At 35.5% G+C, this 12329-nt stretch overlaps 1 protein-coding gene across 12 annotated transcripts in view; it reads right to left on the reverse strand.

Annotated features, from left to right (window-relative positions):
* Nucleotides 1-12329, reverse strand: part of SOX6 (SRY-box transcription factor 6) — a 370949-nt gene that overhangs the window by 234147 nt on the left and 124473 nt on the right. For 8 of the 12 annotated variants that reach the window (XM_051620577.1, XM_051620574.1, XM_051620578.1 and 5 more), the window contains one exon: nt 84-327. In XM_051620577.1, coding sequence (XP_051476537.1) covers nt 84-323 — 240 coding nt within the window. In that variant the 5' untranslated portion in view covers nt 324-327. Of the gene's footprint in view, nt 1-83; nt 328-11142; nt 11246-12329 lie in introns of those variants that run through there. The other 4 variants (XM_051620584.1, XM_051620573.1, XM_051620582.1 and 1 more) reach the window with 1 other exon arrangement.

A 12329-nucleotide genomic window follows, 5' to 3' on the forward strand; every position in this document is an offset into this window, starting at 1 on the left:
ACTGAACATGTCTTTCAAAATGGAAGTGAACAGTCTTTTACAATAATAATTTAGAAAGCCACTGTGAGAACTGTAAAACTCACCATTCTGTGTTGGGCTGAGATGACTCCATCCCACTCAGGGTCTTGTTGGATGGTTGTGACCAGAGTTGGTAGCTCCTCAGAGTGAGGTTTGTTGTGCATTACATTATGTAGAGGCAGATGAGAGGTCGCATGCTGATCATTGTTGCCCTCTTCCTTGTCTCGTGATGCTAAGTCCTGGGTCATTGTTTCCTCTCCATCAGCTGGACATGCAAATGGAGAGGTAGCCTGCTTGGAAGACATTCTTCTACAAAACAAAAAAGCAGACAAAAACCAAAGCATTGGTGTTAAATGAAAAAAAAAATCAGGCTCAAAACAGTCCACTAAAAACATCAGACTTGCCTACAGCAGTTTAAAATTAATCTTACACATTCAACAAAAGTATGGGTTTGGGCGATCTGGATCTAAAACTGAGACAAAGTATTAATTTATGCCAATTCAAGGTCAGGGTTAAGTTATATTATGTCAGTCTTTTCATTTAGACTTGTCAAACAATATTGTTTTCTCCAGTCATAAGAAAATAGTGATTTTATTGCTATTTACATGTTGATTTTGCATAAGAGTTTCGGCTGTTAAACTCTTACTCGCAGGAGCAATAGGAAGGTTATAAGCAAACATTTAAACGAGAGAGCCCATCATGATTCATTTCCTGCAAGCTGAAGAGGTTTTCTGCACAGACGAGAATTTTTAAATCCATTTCAAGTCTGCTAAATAAGTAATTTTGCTGTTTGTTTAAACCTGTATCTTCTCTTAACATATATAAAACTTCACCCAGTTTTACCTTTTGGAAAGTGTTTTGAGAAGTTCATGTGAAAAGTGTTCTAAAACACAACAGTTTATTGAATGAATGGACAATATGTGAGTAACATTTTACAGTAAAACTCTAAATGAAAATCTAAAATAATTACGATCCATTTCATATTAGGCATCAAGTACAGGATATAGCTCAACAAATTAGTTTGACTTAAAAGTGTAATGAATAAATGCATTGATTTATGTTAAATGTATTTTCCTAATAATGGCCTCTTACTGCCATCTTGTATGCAAACACAGCTTTCACCACACTTTCTGCACTTAGATGAAAATAAAACTGACTTCAAGTCAAAATCTGAAAACACTTTGTTTAAAATTTCCAATAAGATTAACTGCAACTGTTAAAACAATCATTAATAAACTTGAAAGAACACATCTAAAATATATTAGCTATTTTCTGAGGCTTTAGTAACTTTAGAACATCCTTGACACTGAAATTGCTGAGAAACTAAGGAATAAGATCTTCATCTTAATTGCTTTTTAACAATAATTGATTTCATACCATTTCCTTAAAAATGCACAAATCAGTTAACATAGGAAACCACATGAGCATTTTTCAAATTAGCAAATCATTAACTTGCTAGTACTGTTTCTACAGACAAATAAATACTGATTAAAGGGTCTGGAAATCTGAGACTAACAGTTAAATTTACAAAACTGTCACATGCTTTCATGAATATTACAGTGAAGGAAATATCAAGTGCTAAGAAAAATAATTAAGTTAATTCCAATTTAAACAGTAGTTTTTATGTAGCAGCCTGTGTTTCACATAGGATTTAACAGCTAATGCTAAATTTCTCACAATTAATGAGGGAGTTCAGATTTAGTATCCTACAGTGAAAAAAAAATTAATATAGGATCAACTAATCTAATTATGTACAGTTCTATATGAAAGTATTACAAGCTTTGAAGTGCTTTGAAACATATTAAAACACTGATACCTATTTAGAATAAGCATTCTGTAAATAGAGATAATCCTGTCTCTTAAACTCGGTACTGGTGGGAGAAAAAAGGCTGGCATTTTCTTCAGGGAAGCCTAAGTGGAAGTGGGAGTCTAATATTAACGTTGCCAATAAGCAGAACTGAGGAATTTAAACCGTGTATTGCATTCTTAGTACATTAAAGAATTTGTGTTGATGCTACAGAGAACATGCCAAGAGTTCAACAACCAGCATTATTGTACGTACTTCAGAAGGTTCTGGCTCATCATTACTATCATCCAAGATAAAATAAAAGGTTTAGTTTCCCTTTTCTCACTAAAATAGTGATGCTAATGTAATCATTCCCATGAAAATATAAGTCAATGCTTGATGCAGTTAGAAAAACAGACACAAAAACTGAACAATAAAGGATTTTCCTTTCTTTCACCTAGTCAACGGGTCTCATTCCTGTTTCAAACTGAACAAGCTTCTGTGAAAAGCAATCGCTATGGCTGTTTCTTCACCATAAATTAATCATGATACAAAACTAGAAATGAAAATGTCTCTTAAGAATAATTTCAACTACAAACTGCACCAATGAATAATAGTGCACAATCCTAATTAAACACAACTCTGCAGCTGCAAAAATAGGCTGAATCTGTCCAAAGCTACGAGTTGGCTTTAAAGGCTGGTTTGTTAGGGACTGTTTTCTTAAGGAAGGCTGGGCCCTCAGTCTTAATCAGCCAATAAATTATTTCCTGCAATTACATTAAATAGAAAATTATCTTCAAATTGGGAATGTTAATTGAAAATCAAAATTCAGACTGAAGTTTAGAAATTACATGCTGAATATAATTAGTCTAGAAAGGCTTCACCTCTATTTCATAAACAGGCATTTGGTATTTCCTCAAGTGACCATTCAGTAAAGCTATCTACTGATAATGCACTACAGAGGAAACACTTTTTCTTTGCCATATACACCAATACACTTTCCTCTTCCTCATGATATTTTAAAAACAATTAGTTAAAAGTCTCTATTTATGTTCTGTTTGTTAAGGTGATTATATGGAGAAAAAGGAATTTTGTTAACCCTAAAAATAAAATTAAATTGACAAAGTTTCACTAATAATCTCGGGCCATGCCTAGCAATGTTTTTCTGTACTAGACTAACAGACGTAGTCTTGGTCTAACTGTACTAGGTCTAACAGACCAAGAGCATGGTTCAAGTCCTTTCTAGCTCCACCGACCCCTTTCGTCCACTGGTGCATTATGATCAGACACATTTTTAATACTGCACTTTACTCAGTTATCTGTAGTTCTGGAGCCTGAAGAGAAAGACATGCTCAGGTAGGCCTCCCAGGTACTTACTCTCCTCATGACATAATTTTTGCTTCTGTTTTGCCCCCAGCCTTTTTTAATGTAAATCTGAGATTTAGCACATGAATTACGATCAGAGGTCAGTATTTAAGCATACCTTTCAGGTTTTTCATTGCTAGATTTTAAATATTGGGGTAAAAAGGACAGAGATGTAGGACGCTGCTAGATTAAAACCTCCACCTTCTTTTACCCAGCACACTCATTAACGCAACCAATATACATCATGTGTACCTGTCTTCTGAGGGTCCCAGGTTGTGCACAAAATATTGATTATGCCTGGTTTTATAATCAGTAAAACAAAGTAAATATAACTCTGTGACAGGGTTTTTTTCCAGTCAATTACTTTATGCAGGTGTACTCGTTACCTCTTGTTTTTACTTAAATGGGAGAATTCTGTGCATGGAAGTCAATCAGGTCCAGGTCCAGGCCAGTAGCTTCAAGGTTTCATTGAATTCAAAGGGAGAAGAATCTGGCCCATATGAGTAGTTTGTTTTATGTTAAGATTAAACCATAGAACAGGTTGTTGTGCTAAAAGGTTTTAATGTTCAAATATGAGTATGAGTAGCAGTAAAATTTTAAGCCCTAATAGCTTCCCAATATTACATTTAAAATATTCAAAATTCATTTGCTAAAACCCCTGGTGAGGGGGGGGAGGGAAATCAATATTTGTAATAAATAATGCCTGTAAAAGCTATCAGAAATGTATTAATTTCCATTATAATTTTTTTTTCCTCCTATTATCAATTAAACTCACTCGAATGATTTTTAAAAAAGTTTCTGAAAAAAATATCTCCCTAGTTCTAACCCCTGCAAACAGGGGTTTATAATGGAAGTGCTGACACAACCGTAACTACAGCAGCGCAAATGGTGCCGCTATAATACACAAAATCAAGTTCTATTATTCTAAACTATCCTCACTCGGGGGGTTTTCTTTACTGTGCTCCCAGACAAACTGCTGAAGCATGAAAAATTTAAATGCAATCAAGTGGGTCCAATTCTACTTTACTAGAACAAGTGTCTACAGTGGTACAATCTTAAAAGGAGATGCAACAGATTTGTTTGGTGCTTTTCTTTCTTTTTTTCTTTTTTAGCTGTTTATTTATAATACTGTGCAGTGGAGATAAAATAAGAGAGGAAATTACATTCACATTATATCAGTATATTGATTACACAGCACACAATCAGAAAGAAAACTACATTGTAAAATTGTTGCTTTGGTTAAATTGACAGATTAGCTGAACACAGCAGTCACTAAAGGTGGAAAATATATCTAACAGGTATGAAAAGAAAGTGGAAAAATGCCCTAATTATCTGAAGTCCTATCACCTACACAACTTTGAGAATTAAACAAATCTTGATTTGGATTTTCCGAAACTATAATGAACTCTGTCTCGTTTTGAACTCAAGACAAAAGAAAAGAATGAGATCATGTATCAAAACATCAGTAAACCTGAGGAACTGGACCCCAAGTTTAGTCAGTCTCACTAATGAGGTAATGATGCTAAAACTGAACTGCTAAGGTTTTTTTACCTATGTAAAACTAAACACAGTCCCAAATACCTCCAATCTCTGCATATCTGACAGGATTTTTATTTTGACAGAAGAAATCCTCTCTGCTCTAGTGAAGACTGCCAGTCAGATTCTCAAACCACTGTTTTCCCTTTTTTCCTACAGACAGTGTGTGTTATACCTCTCTAAATACAAATAATACTACCTTTTTTGTTTTGTCTAAAGCTTTCCTATGGTCTCAAATCCTTCAAATAGTGTACATCTTCTTTTTTTGAAACAATTAGATTATAATCCTGACATGAAAGGCTTCCAAGAGCCTTCCAAACCCTAAAATCATCCATCCCTGCTGATTGCTCAAATAATTAAATGTTACAGTGGAAATGATGGCTAGCCCTGGAGTGTTAGCTGCTAGACTTTTCAGAATCAAGCCACATAGTATTAACACAGATAACAACAATTTGATAGCACATACACTATTTCAAAAACCTATAAACTAAGCAATAACAAGATATATGACAAAGCAGACTTGTAGTTGGCTGGAGACTCCAGCTTCTGCTCTGCTCCACCCTCACAAAGCATTCATAAACCTAAAGGCATGTCTACACTGCAGCCACATAAATGACTGCTTTGTAATGCTTAGATATCCAAACTAATTTTAAACAAGCTCATTTCTGATAGCATTCCAAATACAGTGGTACTCAACCAGACTAATTCATCCCACTTTCATGACTGCAGTATAGACATAACCCAGGTCTATAGCTCCAACAGTAGATTGGAATCAGATTAGATTGGAAACACATTCTCTTACAGAGCTTTTATTGAACAGTCTCCCTTCCTTCTCCCCAGAGTGCTTGGTTAAAGTACTTACGTGCATGATTAACTGTAAGTATGCAAGCAGTCCACTCATTTCAAATTGGACTACTTGGTATCAAAAAGTTAAGCAGTCTTCTAAGTGTTTTGGTGACTCTAGAACTAAATAAATTAAGGGAAACCATTTTTAGAAGTGCTCAAAACCTTTTATATATTTCCTTCTAAACTTTTATGCTAACCTGGTGTTCATGAAAAGTAAAATCTAGCCACAGCATCTTAGCCCTCCCCACCTTCTAAGAGAGCAACAAAAATGCAGACTCTTCCTAATATCAAACATGACTTACAGACTCCTCCCTTACAAGTCAGTACTCAGCTTGGGATAAATTAAAGGCATTGTCTACTCTTCCTTCTCTTTTACACCTATGGCACACCTCCTCACTTGGTGTCCCTGAGTCTTCATGGATCCTGAAACTCAAGAACATAGCCATGAAGAATACTTTATGCAATCTATTTTGCAGAGTAGAGGTCTGATATAGAATGGGGTACACTGACATAATTGCACTGAAGTTATTGGAACAACGTCCTTATTTCTACCACTTTATCATACTTTAAACATTCAGGAAAACTGATCTTTATTTTTGCTGTATAAAGATACCAATCACATTAGTGTTCAGATAGACTAAGAAAAAATGAAAATGCTTTGCCAATAGCCAATATATTTCACAGCTCTGCCCCTGTAAAACAATGTTTTGTAGGCATAACTCAGCTATTAGTAAAACTAATGCTGTAATCTGTCTGCCATGTTACGATAAACAGTTATTTCCTAAAATTATGAAATCTCACTTCTGTTTTCAAGGAGCCTTAGTAACAAAAGTGAATAGTTACTAACAGACTCCACTCTCCTTGGACCCCACACCCCAGCATGAATCCCTATGCACAAAACCCATACAAAATGACAGCAAAAGGCAGCAATAGGAGAGAATCTCCCAGTTTCTATTTCCGGCTCTGACTCTGAGTTACAGCAAGGCCTGAGGCAAATCAGCTGAACTGCCTCAAGCTCTTCCTCAGCTTCATTTGGCAGAAATGCTACTATAAGAATTTGCTACAGACAGACCACAAGCAGCATTGCAAGATTAGAGAGTTTATGGTAGTTGCAGGAATCACCTTAGAAATAAAAGGGGGTGGGTGGAAGCAAATGTGATTCAAGAAATTACAGCTTTAATGTTAACTGAGCACTCAAATCTCTAGCTGAAATAAGCATTGAGCTAAACAATATACGAACAGCTTCCAAGATACACACTCAGCCATTCTTACATTTGTTTTTCCAATGCAGACAAATTACCCTTCTGCTAATCCAAATCACAAAGTTTTACTTCAGATTCAGACTTCTGCAAAGCTCAGAGGGTTTGGAACAATTTTTATGCTATTTCTTCTCATTTGTAACCAAACAATGTGGGACCTAAACAGACTTTTTTGGAAAGTCTTTCTCTTACGCTCAGCCATCATAGTGACCATCTCAGCCCTGCAGCCACAGTAAAATATTAGGGCTAGGGAATGAGTTCCTGTCTATATATCTAGTTGTCAAAAACATGAAAATGAATGCAGCAGTGCAGCCCCACAGCCCGTGATGACTTTTCAATGAAAATCCAAAGTTTTTATTTGGATTAATAAAATGCTAAAAATATGACCTACCTTTCTAGTAGGTTAAGTGTTCCTTTCTCTTTATTCACTACCAGGAGCTTTCACTGAAAATGCCTAAGGTGACCTCACATTGAATGCAGTAAAGGGCAGTGAAAGAATAGTCAGTTAGCACCTGGGATGTGCTCATCTTCAGTCACTGTAGTTAATACTTTCTATAGTTTATATTTAGCTGACAATATTGCTGTCACTTTATTTAAACAGCTTGAGACTGTTCTTTGGACTGGAGCTCATATGCTCTGGAATGCTTTGACTCATGAATTGTTTCTCCTGATAATGTTACACCACGTAACCACCTCTGTTTAATTGGTTGGTATTAGCTTCTCAGTGATGACTGCCTTTAAAGTCCTATGACTACACCATGTGTCTCTGGATATCCAATTTCTTACTGTTGGAAAAAGAAAAAGAAAAAAGGCAGTGCTGACTTCCAGCTATCTTTACCAATAACTATGGGAACAAGAGCAAGCATGCCAAGAATTTATCCATCAGCAACTTATTAGGATTTGTTGTTTGAGGCAGCAAGTAACAGAATATACAATCTCAAAGCAATCACTAACAATAAAATAAAAAAAAACAATGGTTGCTATAAATAAGTATTAATTCACATATTTTTATGGAATATTATGACTTAATTGTTTAGTCGAAGGATTATATAAATGGTTTTGATAAAGGATGCCTAAAAATACTGAGAGGAATTTATTTTAGCATGTTTTGACTTTGAGACTTTATACAAAGGACATTAATACATTTTTCTTCCTCCCCCCACCCCCCCCCTACAAAGCCAGTTAAGAACTTGTTCTAATAACTAGAAATCTTCCTGACCACATATAAACCTGACAGACAGAAGTTCCTGAAAGGTTCATTAAGTCCTTTCAATACTCTGATATACATACTCCAATGGTAAGATGGAGTATTCTTACTTCATTTTCTCCTACAGTTAATTTTCAGGAGTACTTAAAATTCTACGTAGCGAGTTAAAACAGTTAATTTTCAATCCTACAGGTGCAAAAACAAAAGGTCATGTGTATTTCTCTGCACCAACTAATTCAGAACTTAAATATTTTCTCTACAGTGAGATTTCTCTCCTCTCCTTCCCTGCTCTCCTTCCTCCTCGCCATATTTTTTGTTTCTTATTTCTAAATCAAATAGGGCACCTCAGTAGACAGTGAAATGAAGAATCAATTTCAGGCTCACTTGTAGCCAGTTGCACTAAACCACCTAATTAGTACCTCCTTGTAACATGAAACAATGGCTCTGCAGCTCAGTTACAGTTTGTGTTTTTAATAAAAAGCCTTACACTACACGTCTGAAAACATTTCTAGCAGGCAAAATATTTCTGATTCAGTAGAGGTTACGCAAACATCAAAGCACTTAAATATAGGTGCCAAACCACATTGCCAGGAGCTCTTAGTACTGTGAGGTACTGCTACCTGACAGCTTGGTGAATATAAAATTACTTGTTTCTCCAACTGAAGACAATCAAATTGTCACCTTCCATTGTAATAATGCACAACTAGGGATCTGTAAAGTGCCAACATAATTACCAGGAAGAAAACAAAACGTAACAAAAATATCAAATCTAAATTTCTCTAAAGGGTAAACACGTCCATCTGGCTATTCACAAAGAAAAGGAGGAGGAGGGATTTTATTTTTACTATCAAATATCCTAGTGTGATTTAGCAATAAGATTTATAAGCCTTTTATTATGTGAAAAAGAAAAACAGCTAAAGAAAGTGATTCATGAAAGACTAAAAATAAACAGGTCAGAACGATGCTGGGATGTTACTCGTGCACATTTTAAGCTACTGCAAAAGTGTCATTAGAGATGCTAGGGATAAGCAAATGTATCTGCATTGTTGTTATTATAAACTCATATATGTGAGGATTAATAAAAATTAATTCTAACTGGCACATCGTGTACTTTGGCACAAGCTACGCGTGACGTGCCACTTGTATTTGTTTGTTTAAATGACTTCACTCTAAGAACTGAAAATGAGGTTTGACCTGCTGATCGCCTCAGAACTGGGATTTTCAGGATATTAAAAGCTAAGGAAAATGTTTCAGGCGGGTAATCTGAATGCATGAGAACTAACATTTTCACCATATACTTCTTTAGGTTATTCAGCAAGTGGCGTACATATTCAGGAGTGTATTTTACGTTAAGGTGATGCAGAGATCTCATAACCAGAAATTGTGGTTTATACCTACAGTAGCTCTTGGCATTCTCTAAAATATAAAAGTGTCCTAGGTAGGATATTAAGTTGAAAAAAAAAAATTCCATCTGCTTCATCGAATTGAAACTAACCTTAAATTCTTCTTGAAAGACTTGCATTATTGAGTAATATCGTGGTTTACCTTTTTCTGTATCAATATTCCAGTCACTACTAATCCATACACAAAGTTCTTGTACATTTATTGATGTAAATGTACATCATCTCCACATACTTTTTAAAGTTTCACCAGTGCTGGAGGAGTAACAAAAGAAAAGAGAAAAACAAAACATGCAATGCTGAGAATTGGTCTTTGACATAATTTTTTCCTCCAAAGGAATATTTAAGAATGGCATTAATGGACAAGCAGCTTCTTTCCACACTCAACAATTGCAGCAGAAGCAGAAGTAATCCTAACTCTTGTGGATAAAGCAGGCACAAGCACTGCTTAAATATGTTGTTACCCTTGCAGAAGAGGTTAAGGAAAAGATTCGAGATCCGATAACCCAGAACATCTTCTGTGCCTTGTCTCAGGTGTTTCAACCCCAGGAGCTCAGGTGCAGCACCAGAAGGCTGAGCTTTGCAACTACAACCTGCTTGCAGGTTTTGGCCATTGCTCTTGTGCACTACACAGTATCACACCACGAGGCACCTTCTTTTCCATTGTATTAGCATATTGATACACTCTGGCTGATATTCCTAATTGTGGCATTGTTTTCAAGGGGCTAAGCAGCAAATTTAGGAGGACAGACCAGGGTACGGGTCAGTGGGAACAGTGGAAGAAAGAAAAACCCGTAAGAATTTTAAAGTCACACGCATTTTGATCAGATAAAACAAAATAGACAAAACGCCCCATTTTCTGCAACTTTGAGAAATTCTGATTTTTGTTAGTCCTTTCAAACAGGCTTTCACAAGTTAGCATTGTGCAAAGTATTTCTTTATTTTGAACTGCATCTCTAGCTCAAAATGATCCTTCCATACTTGTGCAATGGGAACCCTAAAAGGTGTTTACAGACCCCTACAGGAACCACTGCAGCTACTACAGGGATAAAGGACAGGGTAGTCTGAAGCAGCATACAGTTCAGAAAAAGATTGCAGGGGATACTATGCCTATCTGAAGCTATCCAGGAAATACATCAAAAATAGCCCATTTGATTGGCAATGTGGTCAAGAACAAAGCGACAAAGTCTCCCCTCCAAGCCCTCCACTGCTTGGGCTGTGTAAGTTCTCTTGGGAGGGAGTAGATGGGGCCCTTTTTTCTGAATGTTAATTTAATTCCATACGAAAATATGAAAACAAAAGCTAAATAATTGCAACAGTCTAAGAATTCACATAAAACAAAACATTATCTCCTGTATTAATTAAGCTAATCAGTTGCCATTAAGAACTGCAAACAATTTAAAGTTCAATTTACTGAGACTTTGAACCTCCTATCTTTTCACAAGATCCACAGATTAAATCTCTACTAATTTTAACTGCTGTTAAAAAAGTAGAGACATATTCATAGTCTTATTCTTAGTACTACATACTTTACAATACCAAGTATTTTCATTGTTATTTAGTAAAACAAAAAAAAACCAAAAAAACCCATCCCAACTGTTGTTTAATATTAACCAGTTTTCCAATGCAAGTTTTGTGTTCTAAGGAAATTCATTAAGATAATTGGACTAGGCACTGAAAAGAATCAGAGAATATTAAAAAGTAATTGTCACAGGTAAAACTTACACAGCTTCATTATTCAGCTTCCAGCTTGGAGAGATTAATCCCTGCATAGAGCACTCTGAAACTGCATCAATTGCAAAGGAAACTAAACTCTTCCTGTCTTGATTTCAGCTCTGCAAAGTATCACAAAATGTTAGGAAGAAATAATTTGCAGTAACTGAGGACCCTCAATTATCCTATTTTTATGGAAGATTATGGCATACAACATCTGATCTCTAACATGGAGAAGGAAACATGCATAGCAAAATCAATAGCAAGGGTAAAGGTGAAGAGTGCCCAGGCTCTGAATTGCTCCACATTTCCAAGTGTTCAAAGTTCCATGTTAGTATTTTTAAATGTGTCAAAGAATATGACACAGCACAGCTATCAGAATACAAAGAAAAACAGCACATAGACCAAAGGCCCAGTCAAATGAAGTTGTCCGCCAAAAAAAGTAGAAGTTAAAAAAAAAGTCTAAAGTGCAAACTTAAAATATTGACCATTATTTTAAACATTTTTACCCCTACCATTTAAATTCAGTTAGATCTATTTCAAGTTATTTTAGACAAAATATGGTTACCATTGAAATACACAGCACATTGTGGTTTTCATGTCTGACCCATTTTTTCCTATATTTTCAGGATAAAATATATGATCTGAATTTATAAAGAGGACTTGTCTTCCCAAACAGTGCAAATTTTTGCTCAGGGCTATATTTTGTAACAGTTTCCCACTTAGGTTTATCAGTAATAATTTATAACAGACAATCAAACAGTATATAATATGTGCAGCCTATTACTTCTAAAAACAGATTCAAACAGTTTCCTTTTCTCATGGACATTTGTTGAAAGCTCTATTATCAATTTCAAAAGCACTGCCATACAGAACACACGTCTTTACAGGCATATTTAACTGTTATGGCTTTCATCCCTACCATGAGCCATCAATGAGACAGTCCAGTGTCTGTGGTTTTAAACCAAATGTGCGCAGAATTGAAAAGAAATGTATCTGTTAATCTAGGAATTATGACACAGCTGTAGAATCATTACAGACTTTCAAGTATGGGTCAGATCCTCAGACACTGTAAATCACAGCAGCTGTACTGAGGTTAACTGAATACTCTTTATTCAGCTCAAGATATATACTTAACTTTTCTTGGCATAGAAAAATAACATTGCGTCCTTTTGCAAGATGAAATTTCTGTGTTTTCA

The sequence above is a fragment of the Apus apus genome, chromosome 5 (assembly GCF_020740795.1).
Source record: "Apus apus isolate bApuApu2 chromosome 5, bApuApu2.pri.cur, whole genome shotgun sequence".
Classification (NCBI taxonomy): Eukaryota; Metazoa; Chordata; class Aves; order Apodiformes; family Apodidae; genus Apus; species Apus apus.